Raw genomic sequence first — 13,600 nt, 5'->3', positions numbered from 1 at the left:
TAAGGATGACAGACTCTCCTGAACCCTCAAAGTGCCACAACTACTAAACCTGGAACCTTGGAACCTACAGCAGATTTAATCCAGAAGATGGCCCAGAAGGGGAAACCTTGATAAAGAGATGCAAATTGGCATCTAGGTCAGGGGGTGCTGTAGGAAATGCAATGAAACTGAGAATTTGGGTCTGGAGCATAAGGTATCCTCATGCTTTGGGGATAATTGCTTTTGTGCAGAGATTGAGTCCTCTGGTTCAAACAAAGAATATCACCAAGGTGCTCAGCTGCTTCAAGCAGGTTTAAGTAATGAGACTGTGTATTTGAGACTTACCTGCTTGAATTTCATTAATTTGTGTCCCCAAGATCTGAAATTATAGCACAGTCATCCTTGCTATTAACTGGTTGGCTGAGTGGGTATGTAATAAGCAACCATTGTGGGAAATTAGGGTGGGGAGAGAAAGGGATGAAGAGGAGAAGAAAAGAGGAAAAGGTGAATCTCTTGGGTAGTGATGTCAGAAAGTGGTCCCTAGAAAGCCTAGGGGATGGGTCAGGATGGTAGGTGGCTGTACCCTGCCCTGTTTCATCAAATCAGAATCAAAAGTGCTGCTATTAGAGTTCTGAGTGAACATTCTGATGTGCACCCTGGAGCCCTTAGCCTAAATCTACATCAGCTTTTCTGAGGTCAGAGACTGAGGCAGTGAGAGATCTGAGAATAGAACCCCTGAGCATCTGCTGCCCACTGTGACCTCTGTTAACCACACAGAGCAAGGTGTATGCATGCAAAGTATTTTTTATTACTAGTGATGGGAAACAGGGCTTGCCAAGTTTAGAAACTTCTTTGAAACCAGAGGTTCGGTCTTTGCAACCTGAACACTGATACCTACACAAAATATAGATTCCTTTTTCTTCTTAGGAAAAAGGAATTTTTCTAATAATAAAGGATTCAGAGATGTTTTCCTAGACATGAATGGTTGTTTTAAAGCAACACTGTTTTCTTATTTAAATGTAAATGCATTTGAAAGGGCTGGATTTAAACTGCCACATTCGTTTCTCAGTCACATCCTCCTCTACCTGTCTAAGCCAACACAAAGAATTCCAGCACTGAAGGTCTGTGCTCAAAGCTCATCATAAGCACAAGCCAAGGTAACCACACACGCTTCTTGGTTCCACCTGCCTGTTTTTGCTGGGTTTTGACTTTGAGTCAAGTAAACGAAAAACCTTGTACAGTGCCTGGCATGGAGCTGACTCAAGCCACGTGGGTTTCCCAAAGTGACTAATAATTTTGTGCATCCGTGAACCGTTACTAAATGAATACTCCCTCAGCTGAGTGTGGCAAGGAGTAAGAGGACTTTTGTGGCTATACGTGGCATTTCCTGTCCTGTGCTTTCCTGTGCTTTCCAATAGGGTAGCTATTGGACACATACAGCTATTTAAATTTAAAGGCAAATTCATTTAAATTAAATTAAATAACTAAAGTTAATGATGCTGTATTGCATATTTGAAAGCTGCTAAAAGAGTAAATCTTAAAAGCCCTCATCACAAGAAAAAAAATTTGTATAGCTATATGTGGTGATGGATAGTAACTAGACTTATTGTGGTGATCACTTTGCAATGTATACAAAGAGTGAAACATTATGTTGTACACCTGAAACTACTGTAATGTTATATGTCAATTTTACCTCAATAAAATAAGATTAAATTAAAATTTAAAATTTAGCTATTTACTCACACTAGCCACTTTTCAAGTGCTCGACAGCTTCATGTGGGTAGTAGCTATTGTATCGGACAGCACTGATGTAGAAACTTTCCATCACTGCAGAACGTTCTACTGTTATGTCCCATGTAGTTCAGGTTCTAAACATGTATGCCCCTCGTGGCACGGCAAGAGCCTTGCAGTTTGTCTACTGACAAGGCAGTTTAATAGCAATCTATTATACTCATTCAACATTTACTCCTTCAACAAATATTTATTGAGTAACTCTTACATTTCCTGGCTTTGCTTGGCTATGGGCCAAGTAGGTGCTGCAGTGTAAGATTTCAAAGAAGGCCCTGAGATATAAAATGGAAAGACGTGGTGGTATTTGAGGTGAGACTGTCGATTGCCATTGGAGATCAGAAGTGGGCTTAGGAGGGGTGACCAGGGACACCGTTAAGTGTCTGCTCCAAATACTTGGTAACTGTAACTATTTTGCCTCTATTTTAACATTCACCATTATTATGATTTAAAGTATTTTTAGTATCTGATAGTTATGACTTCTAAGCATTCATTTGAATGTGGTCCAAATAATAGTGCTGAAAAAGTGAGCCTGAAAATCAATATCTTTGGAAGTTAGACGTGCTAATATAAGGCCAAACACCCTAACACACTGTGCTGTTACTTTAGGAGAAAGCATGCTATGAAATATTAGAGATAACCTGAAGGGAAAAAAAAGGCAAAATTAGGCAACAATTGTAGTAGATGGATATGTTGTGAGAATTCATCTCTCCCTAGTTTCCATGATTTCCTATGGGAAAATTAGCCTGGCATTATGTGAGGCTTAATGACCCTCACATGCGAAGGCCCTGAACAACCTTCTCCATCTAGGTACATTTCCTGTGAGGGCTTCGAGTAGGTTGGCACCCTATGCAACTGCCCAGATAGCCCATCCTGTTGGTTAGCTTCAGTCTGGCACATGGTAGTAAAAAACATAATTGTTGCCTCCATAATATCCATTTCACCCTGTTGCTTTGGGTAGAAATCATGTGGCTTGGTGGGTTCAACTTCTCCCTAGCTCTGAAGTTGTGTTCTCATTAGTCTAGCCGTATCTATGTTACTGGTTCAGGTACAGGCTCATTTTCCAGGTCTGAAATTACTGTAGTGATAACTTATCCGGCCACAGTAATTTTTTTCAGCAGTGGGAAAATCCCAGTGTGAAGCACAATAATTTGGTTTTATGCTGGGAAGGAAGGGAAGCCCCTTTTGCCTCCAGGGTAAATGAGAAAGCATTTGGTCCTGGGAGCTGCTGGTAGTCACTTTGCTACCATAAGGAAAGCCAGCCTAACTAAAAACTCAATAAAAGAAGGATGGCACAGTCAAGGGAATTGCCAAAAAATGGGAAGCAATGGCCCTGGTGGTATTACAAACCGTTTGCTCAAACTGACCCTAAAGTTTGCTCTCTAGTATTTCTGGTTATGTGAGTCAATAGATTCCCTTATTCTCTAAGCCAGTTTAAATTGTGTTTGTGCTACAGAAAGCTTCCTGACTGACAACAGACATTTAGAAATAAATATTCCTTTCCCTTACCTTCCATTAGTGGTATCTTCACAGCATTCAGGACTTAAGACAGAAAGTCATAAATGAATCCATAGAAGACTCTGACTTTTTTCATGACCAAAATCAAATGTTCTGGTCTTTTTCCACTCAAACTTTTTTGTATAACCTTATTATTTTGTTATTAGTCTCTAGTCATTGGCAATTCACTTCTAAATTGATTTACATTGCTTATAAAGTGAAACATCATGTACTACTCAGTTTAATTACTGGATTTTGATTGCTTACATAAATAAACAACTCTCTGTATGTGACAGTCTGAGCATTGCTGACCTCAGATTGGTCAGATTCACTTGTGGTCCCAGTGGGTGGTCAATGATATGCTGTGCAGGAGTTCTGATTGTAATAATGCTCTGGTGCAACAAAGTAATGTTGCATAGTTTGGTATTTTACGAAGTACATAATTGCTTCCATTTGTCCTAGGTATATATCCAATAATGTCTATTTCAACAGATTCTGCAAATTATCTCCCAATAGAAATGGCTGAAATTATGAATGCATTTATGTGTTACAGTTTACACAAGGATATTTGTGTATATGAAATGTATATCAGTTTGGACTCTTTCTGTTGCTGGTGATGAAGGACCTAACTTAAACTGGTTTAACAGAGAAGGGGAATTTATCGGTCTGTGTAACTGAGAAATTCAGGGGCATTAGGTAGGGCAGGATTTGAGGTTCAAACAATGATATGGGAACTCAGCTTCTGTCTGTTTCCATGTCTGTCTGCGCTCTACTCTGCTGCATTGATTCCATCCTCAGGCTCCACAAGGGTCCTCTTGACAGCTCCAGGTTCCCTCACATCTCTTAGTCCAACAGAAGATAGTCTCCCCCAAAGAAATCTCAAAGAGAGGTCCCAGAATTTAGGGTAGTTGGCACAGATTGGCCTGAACCAATTATTGTGACCAGGAACTAGAACACAGATCAGCTCAGAAAAGGTTATATTCCCAACCTCTGCATTTGGTGGAAGAGGTAGTTCCCTGGGACCACATCCACACCTCCTGAAAGTAAGGAGAATCCTAAATATACGTGCATCGTGCATTCTTCTCTCAAAAAAGGGGGCATGGGTGATGGGAAGTGAAACGACTACAACCTATCAGAAAGCGAGGCCATATATCATTCTTATCTTTGGGCTCCAGGGAACTCATGGTGGTCTAGCCGAGCAAGGCCTTTACCGCTTACTATGTGTTTTCACATTCAGGTTCCTAGGAAGTAACCAAGTTCCTTTTGATGGGGCTTCTTTCCCTTTTCTTCTGGCCATATTTGGGTCCTATCTGAGTGCTGATTTCTCTATGAGCTCAATGCTTGTCTTGTCAGCCAAAGTTCATGGTTGTACAAGGAACTGTTAAATCTATTGGCTGTTTGCTTTTTTTTTTTTTTTTCAAGCCAGTTTCATTAGCCTCACAGTATGATTTATGAAAACCAGCAGTGACTGGAGGAGAAGGAATATTCTGCTTGATAGGTTCTGAGGCAGCTGGCTGAGTAATTTGATAAACAGAAAATAACTAACCTAAGAGAGCAGGGAGAATGCCTTGCGCTTTCTCCCACCTCCGCCCCCGCCCCAGAGTATGGTTGAATTGGTTCTGATATATTTAGAGGTCTTAGGGTTGATCTGTCTTGGGACCAGTGTCCTGAAAAGGGGTTGGTTTCATTTTTAAAGGTGGTAGTGAAAATGCAAGAGCATTTCCAATTCTGGAAGGTTAAAATTGCCCCTGAGAAATTTGCTGATCTTCTAATTTGGCTGTTAATCAAACAACCTAAAACTAAGGGCTGCTTTAAATAAAAGACTAAAATAAATCACTCAAGAGAAAGTCCCATGTCTGTTCCTGTCCAGCAGTCCAAATACACCATCTAATCACTTATTTGTTCCCCTTTAAAGTTGACGTGGTTGCGTTTGTTCTTTTCACCTAACCAATATGAACCCCCTTTTTAAAGTTATGTGAAGTAATATACGTCCTTCTTTTTTGCCTGAGAGCATATTTTATTATGATTTTTTTTTTTTTTTTTTTTGGCCAAGGGAGATGTTACTTAGAGTGAATTCAAGAAGTCCCAAAGAAGAAGCTGAAATAATGTGAGGAAACTAGGAGACGTCAGGAAAAAGTAATGAACTTGGAGTAAAAAAACTGGAGTTTAAATTTAGTCCAGCCATTACAGTGGTGCCTCTGAACTTCAGTTTCTGAAGAAAACAGAGAACAAGCAAGAGGATCCAAAGCAACATAGTTTGGCCCTCCTTAGAGCTCAAGGGAGTCTTAGGTGGCCTTTACATTTCTTCTCCAAATACTTAAAGCATTGTGGGTAGATGAATATTTACTCTGTTTGAAATTATAACAATAATACCTTTGATTTATGTAAACTTTGCCCTCAAAGAACTTTTCTAACAAAGGAATAATTTATTCTAAAATCTTTAATATGACTAGAATAAATGATACTCCTTTATATCTGCCAGTGTTTTGTTACCATAACATTATAATGATAAGCATTAAGTCCTGAGAACTGTAGCTAAGCCAAGTACCACTTAGATCATAGGTTCTCAAAGGTACAAATCCAAATCTAATTTGGATCATACCCAGGAATTGATGAACCTTTTACCCAGCCTTAGCCTGAAGATAGAGAAAAGAATGTGATGGGCTTGGGAGGAGAAAGGATTCAAATGCCAAGTTGATATGTTTGCCCTCCAGGTCCCAAACTCAGTGTTTTAAAATCATCCTCGTTATTTCAAAGAAAAGCATTGTTTTCCTGGCTCCATTCTATAGTTCTTGCCGCACCTATTTCTTGACTTTTTACATATCATACACAGGTACTCATATAAAAGAAGAAAATATTTGATAAATATTATTTTCCCAAAGATAATTTTTTTACCTATCATATTTAATCTGAGCCATTCTAAACTTCAAACTCAAATAAAAAGGAGAAAAACAAGACAAAATAAAACATGAAAAAATTTTAAGTTAGCTTTTGTTTCATTAAAAAAAATTAAGTTCTGACTTCTTTGGAAACCTTTCTATGCCACTTTTTCGAATCTAATCTTCTGATGATCCAGATTAGAATAATAGTTTCTAAGCCTTTCGGAGAGATTAACAACCAACCATGGTTAATTTGCAACTCTCCCTTCATCCTTTTTTCCTTCTTTATTCTATACATTTTTTTAAAAAATCACACATCGCATACATGATATTATATAACATTTTGGTTTTAAATTTAATAAAATTTATAACAGTTTTCTTGAGATATAATTCACATATCATACAATTCACCCTTTTAAAAAAATTTTTATTGAACTATAGTTGATTTACAGTGACATATTAGTTTCAGGTATACAGCAAAGTGATTCAATTATATATATATTGATATATAAACCTATTCTTTTTTTTTAGATTCTTTTCCTTTTTAGCTTATTTATGAGATAACAATCCACCATTTTAAAGTGTACAATTCAGTGGTTTTTAATATATTCACGGAGTTGTGTAATCATCACCCCCATCTAATTCCAGAACATTTTTATCTCTCTGAAAAGAAACCTATTAGCACCTAATAGGTGCTATTGTACCTATTGTACCTATTAGCAATCACTCCCCATTTTGCCCTCTCCCTAGGCCCTGGCAATCGCTATGGCCTATGTCTCTATGGACTATGTCTCTATGGATTTGCCTATCCTGACATTTATTTACATTTCATATAAATGGAATCATATAATATGTAGCTTTTTGCATCTGGCTTCTTTAATTTAGCTCAAAGTTTTTAAGATTCATCTATGTTTTAACATATATCAGTACTTCATTTCTTTCTGTTGCCTAAAAATAATAATCTGTTGTATGCGTATACCACATTTTATTTGTCCATTTATCAGCTTATGGACGTTTAGGTTGTTTCCACTATTAGGCTATTACGTTGCTATGAACGTTCATGTGCAAGTTTTTGTGGGCACATATCTTTTCAATTCTCTTGGGTTATACCTAGAGTGGAATTACTGGGTCACATGGTAACTCTAGCCTTAACTTTTTAAGGAACTGCCAACCTGTTTTCCAAAGTGTCTACATCATTTTACATTCTCGCCAACAGTGTATAAGGGTCTAATTTCTCCACATCTTTGCCAAATCTTGTTATTGTCTGTCTTTTCGAGTATAGCCATCCTAGTATGTCTAACGTAGTACTTCATTGTGATTTTAAGTTAAACGTATTTTGATTTGAAAGCATTTTTCAGAATTTTATGGTATCCTTTATGACTAATAGCCATAGCTATCATTTATTGAATATCTTTCTAAACAATATCTTATCTTGTGGGTATACTTGCAGCCAGCCCTTTGTCTTCTAGGGATCCACAGCCATGGTTCAACCAACCATGGATCAAAAGTATTTGGAAAGGGCTTCCCTGGTGGCACAGGGGTTAAGAATCCGCCTGCCAATGCAGGGGCCACGGGTTTGAGCCCTGGTCCGGGAAGATCCCACATGCCGCGGAGCAACTAAGCCCATGAGCCACAACTACGGAAGCCCACGTGCCTAGAGCCTGTGCGCCACAACAAGAGAAGCCACTGCAATGAGAAGGCTGCGCAACGCAACAAAGAGCAGCCCCCGCTCGCTGCAACTAGAAGAAAGCTCACGCGCAGCAACAAAGACTCAGCACAGCCCAAAATAAATAAAATAAATAAAACATTAAGAAAAATATTTGGAAAAAAATTCCAGAAAGTTTCAAAAAGCAAATCCGAATTTGCCATGCTGGCAACCATTTACATAGCATTTACATTGTATTAGGTATTATAAGCAATATAGAGATGATTTAAGGTATACAGGTGGATGTGCATAGGTTATATGCAAATACTACACCATTTTATATAAGGTACTTGAGCATCTGCATATTTTGGTATCTGCGGGGGTCCTGGAACCAATCCCCTGCAGATACAGAGGGATCACTGTATTCCTATGCCACAAAGAGACCAAAGTAAGGAAAGTCAAGTGCTGTGCATGGTTTTCGTTATAGGTGGAGTCGGTTTTTGCAGTCAGGGCTGTCTGACACCCAGGTCCTTATTGTTGTACAAATTCATTATATGCTATAGACATACACTCCCAATCTGGTAGTCCCCAAACTCACAGCCTTTGAACTTCTAATTTGAGACACAAACTCAATGAACCTATTCATTTTAGTATAGAGACTTTAAGGTCTTTGGGAACACCATGTTCAGGTCCTGGTCCTAAATTCTGGAGAGGGACCTGAAGGAGCCTTACTTGAGGAGCAATCTGACTTACTTTTTTTCCTTGCTCGACCTAGTCAGCTTCATTCTGATTGTCTGAATATTCAACTAGACGATGTAGCCCTGACTTTGTCATGGATACTAAAAGTTCTTGTACTGACGTAGATAATTTCCTGCCTCAAAAGAGTAATTGCTTACATTATCTGGTCAACAGTCCTTTAAATCCAGAAAATCTTGCGTTATGGGCGGAGTAAATTCGATACATTTGTAAAGGAGAGCCGAGATCCTTGTGGTAACTGCTGCCGTCAAGATATTACCCTTGTTTGTATGACTTCCTCTCTTTGCAGTCAATCTTACAAACTCTATGTTGCCTGACTATGCCTTTTATTTAAAAAAAATGAGTCCAGTCTAGTTGTCTTTCAATCTATTATTCAACCTACCTATGTATAATTTTTATTCAAGTAATATGAGTACTAGTTCCTCGCCTTATTTATTCTATGTTCACCCATCCTCAAGAGTCAACCACTTATTACACATTTCTGAGATTACTTCCATATCTCTAAATATGCTTTTTCTATCATGCTTGATTTATCAATTTTAGACATTACCTAAATTTGCTTCCTCTAAAATAAATGAGAAATGAGATATTTATTCAGTGATATTACCCATCACTTCCCTAGTAACTTAAGAAATATTACCACACCTAATTTTTTATTTCATCAACTATAGGCATTATTGATTGCCTGTCTTGTCAGATGAGGATAATAATGGCTCTATCCTTCCATTTAGTTCTTCTCCAACTCCTTCCCCTCCTTAACTTCTAACATCTGTACTTTTTCATTTACATTGTAAAAGTTGGTAACATTTATGGTCTATTCTGTAACCAAAATTTAGTCTTCCATATGTTGCCTATAGGGTTGAATCTAAAAGCTGAAAAGCAATAAAATGTTATCATTATTTTGACTTTATAAAAATCCTTTTCCATTAGAACTATAAAAATATTCTTCCACTGTTTTCAGGCAACCCATATTGTCATTGAGAAGCCGTTTGCTATTTTGAGTACAATTGCTTTGTAGGAAAGCAATTTTGCTTTTAGGGAAGATTTTAGGATCTTTTCTTTATTCTTCATGTGCACAATTACCTCTACTGATATAGGTCTTTTTTCATTCATTGTACTGGGCAATTGGGGACTTCCTTAATATGGAGACATATATCCTTCATCTCTAGAAATTTTTCTTATTTATTTGTAAATGTCCTTATTTCTATTTTTTTTTTTTTTTCCTGTTCTTCCTGCCTGGAACTCCTATTAACTGATGTTGGGTCTCTTGTATTGGACTCTACAAATTGTTCAAAATAGCTGGAGAGGTGAACTTTTCTGAAAACACACTTTATTTATTTATATTTTCTTTTTGTTTAAACAGCTTTATTGAGATAAAACTTACATATCATAAAAGTCACTCAAAGTGTACAATTTAATGGTTTTAAAATATACATAGAATTATGCAACCATCACTACCACAATCAATTTTAGAACATTTTCCAAAGTGGCTGAACTATTTTACATTCCCACTGGCAGTATATGATGCTTGTTATTGTTTGTCTGTCTTTTTTTTTTTAACAAAAAGCTAGGAATCCTTTTGAATTTTTTAAAAAATTATTTTCATCTTTTATTTTTATACAGTTTTAAAGGTTACACTCCATTTTAATTTTAAAAAATTAAAAAATTGAAGTATAGTTGATTTACAATGTTGTGTTAGGTTCAGGTGTACAGCAAAGTGATTCTTTTCCATTATAAGTTACTACAAGGTATTGAATATAGTTCCCTGTACTATACAGTAGGTCCTTGTTGTTTCTTTTATATATAATAGTGTGTATCTGTTAGGCCCAAACTCCTAATTTATCCCCCCCCCTTCCCCCTTTGGTAACAGTAAGTTTGTTGAAAACACATTTTAATTAATTCCTCTGTTTTTAACCCATAGCTCAATGCAACTATTTGTTGTACCTGGTATATCTGTGTCCTGTGCCTCTCCTAGATTCTTCAAATTGTTTTTCTCCTTGATCGTATTCCCTGACCTACTCCCAAAACTTACATGTATGCACACTCCTCCGGCTCTCTCTCTCTCTCTCAACTGAAGCTTCTTCCTTGTTGCTTCATCATTAAACACTTCTCCATCAGCAAAAACTTCTCCATTAGCTCTCAGTTTTCCAGAAATTGATCTAATTTATTGTTCATCGATAGAGCCCTTCCTCTTTTTTTTTTTTTTTGTATTCTGTTTCTGTCATTCTCATACCATCTCAAGAGGAAGAGAAGATAAATATATATGATTGTTTCACCATACCCTCTGACAAATCAAGCTCTTTATCAGAAACTACCTGCCTTTTCTCTGCACAGATTCTTGTCACTCCTTATCGTTAACTCAGCTTCCTTTAGATCACCTGATTTTGCCCTACGTGATCCATTACCTTGACTCAGCTGCTCAGGTTTGCCATTATTCTTCTTGGTACAGAGAAATTCCTTGATGTATTACAAAACAAGTCTGAGAATCACTGTCTAGTGTTTTAGATTAGTAATTTTCATACTGTGAATTATGACCCAACTGTAGTAAGATCATTATTTTCTTTATTTGCTCTCAGAGAAGTGAAAGTAGTAGAGTCATTAGCTGTGCATTTGGGGTGGGGTCCCTGAGGAGTGAGAAAGGAAGAGAAGGGCCAAGGCATAATTTCCTTAAAGTACAGCATCTACAATATTGCTAAAGAGGGTGATAAGTTGTTCCCCACCCTCAGTAAATATAGCCAAGAAGAAATAGACTTATGTTGCAACATGAGAGGTTTTTAGAAAAACTAGAAAACATTTCTGAGTGAGAAAGAATTCCTATAGGAAATCATGTACTTTCCTTTTTCTTAAATACCCTTAAAAATAGGAGAGGGACTCATTTTGTTTTCTGTAAGTATTTAAATGTGATCCAAATTAGAAGCAGAAAGATGGACTAGAAGACTTATCTAGCTCTTTCGCCTACTAGGATGATGATGAGAAGTGACAACAATAATGCTAACGGTTATCATTTACTGAGTACTTATAATGTGCCAGCTTCTGGGCTAAGTACTTAACATGCCAATCTCATTTAATTTTTACAACAAGCCTGTGAAGTAAGAAATATTAACTATTCATTTCACAGATGAAGAAACCCATTGCCCCAGATCCCTAAAGCAACACAGATTCAGATCTGGGTCTGTGTGACCACAAGATCCATACTGTGAATGGTCACATTAATTTGCCTCTTCTAGGATGCCATGATTCACATTTTCAAAAACAATGCCTTTACCTAGGACCACTGTCCCTTCACTATTCTAAGTAATGTTTGTAGTTGTAGTTGTTTTTAGGTGATTTGTTCTTTGCTCTGTATTTTATCATCCAGTCAGAGTGAGGTGATGCCTCTTTCTTTCAAGGACTTGAACTAGTTTTCCAGTATTATTAAAAACGTGTCACCTCCAAGCTGTCATTCAAAGTCAGATTACTTTTCACTGTACAGCAAAAGACCCTTAAAACTTGTCATCCATTGTGGAGCTTAGCCTCTGCCTTGAAGGGACTATTCAGGAAATGGCTTCCTAGCCTAACCCCACAGCTGCCCGCCAGCACTTAACAGCCTTCTGGGGTGATGGCCTATCCCTAACCAGGGCAGGCGAGCATTCCTTCCTTATAAGGACGCTCTTCACATTCACCTTTTAAACTTGTGGCTGCTTCATGTAGAGTAAAAAATAGCTGGTTAAAGAAAAACCTTCATCCTGCAGAATCTTCAGATGAATTCTATTTCACGTTACAAGCCTCAGCGGAATGTTTTTTCTTGCTCTTGTTGGCTTTACTGTTCATTAAAGAGTTGTTTACCCTTTTCCTGTTTATACATCTGAGTGAATTGGAAGGTGCATACTTATTTTAAACCCACTTAAAAGGCACAGGAGCAATAAGAAGAGAAACGAAGGAAGGAAGGGAGGAAGGAAGGAAGAAAAGAAAAGGTCTTTTCTCTCTTGCCCTGGAGGTAAAGAGAAGTCCAGTTGAACAGATCCCTGTTGTAACACAAAGGGTTAAGTGTACCCTAAATGAAATGCTGACAACTAAAACATATTCACACAATTGCAGTTAGCCTACACGGTGATTGTTTTTACAAAGGAACTTTGCTGTCCTTTCAAGTGCTTATACTTTTTTTTTCCTTTGTAGTATTTATCCTGGGGGTGACCAAGTGGGAGTCTTTCAGCTGTTACTGGCTGGCATGCCACTGCCCACTAGCTCCCCTGTCATTTTCTCTCCCTCCCTCCTTCTGAACTCAGATTGACCAGAATTCTTGAAAAGATGGTGGTAGAGGCAACAGAAGTGACTGAACAAGTCTTGTCTATGATCCTCCCTTTGCATTTGCCTTTCTGTCTGTCCATAGTTATTGACTACCTCCTTCATCCAACTATAGGTAATCTGTTGGTCACACAGTTGCTGGGTAAACACATTTCTCTGTTCTTCATGTCACTACAAAAACATGCCACTAGTAGGTCCTGTGATGTCACTGTCACATTCTGAACCTTAGGCTCTTAGTTTGCTCTGCACTAGAGGACAGGATGAAGCCGACAGGCTCCTACACAAACTAAAGAGAGCATTCTAGTCACATTTGTACCATGTTTTAAACAACTTTGCTTCACAAATTAGGTTTTCCTCTTTTATGTAGAGGCTTTATGAGAATTTTCTCATAAAAATGACAAATTTTCCAGTCTGGGGACAGTAGGAGGAAGAGAAAGTGACCCTGTCTTAGACACAATCTAAAGTGCCATAACTGCACTTTGGAAAAAATACAGAAGCCTAGAAAGTTTATTGATTGAGATTCAACATAGTAGATATTAAAACAGATGATAAAACCACAGCAATTTAGCAAGTATAGTGTACAGAAAGAAGACAAATAAATTTATGTAACAGGAAAAGAATCCAACATGTATACAATTTTAATAAATGATATTGGAAGACATGACAAATCAATCAGAAAGGGTAAGATTGTTCACCAGATGGTCTGGGGAGACATGGCTTTATAGTCAGAGAAAAATCAATTTAGATTTTCACCTCACACAATATGTGAAAA

At 37.6% G+C, this 13,600-nt stretch overlaps 1 protein-coding gene across 3 annotated transcripts in view; it reads left to right on the top strand.

Moving 5' to 3' along the window:
- The window catches only part of MRPL1 (mitochondrial ribosomal protein L1), a 189,099-nt gene that overhangs the window by 94,177 nt on the left and 81,322 nt on the right, over positions 1–13,600 (top strand). The window contains exon 11 of one of the 3 annotated variants that reach the window (XM_082389403.1): positions 1,049–4,827. The exons of the other annotated variants lie outside the window; for them this stretch is intronic. Coding sequence (XP_082245529.1) covers positions 1,049–1,098 — 50 coding nt within the window. The 3' untranslated portion in view covers positions 1,099–4,827. Of the gene's footprint in view, positions 1–1,048; positions 4,828–13,600 lie in introns of those variants that run through there. 3 annotated transcript variants of the gene reach the window in all.

This window comes from Balaenoptera borealis (genome assembly GCF_965194805.1).
Source record: "Balaenoptera borealis genome assembly, chromosome: 4".
NCBI classification, from domain to species: domain Eukaryota; kingdom Metazoa; phylum Chordata; class Mammalia; order Artiodactyla; family Balaenopteridae; genus Balaenoptera; species Balaenoptera borealis.
Note: the sequence above shows the minus strand (reverse complement) of the source record. Positions and strands in the feature narration are given on the sequence as shown.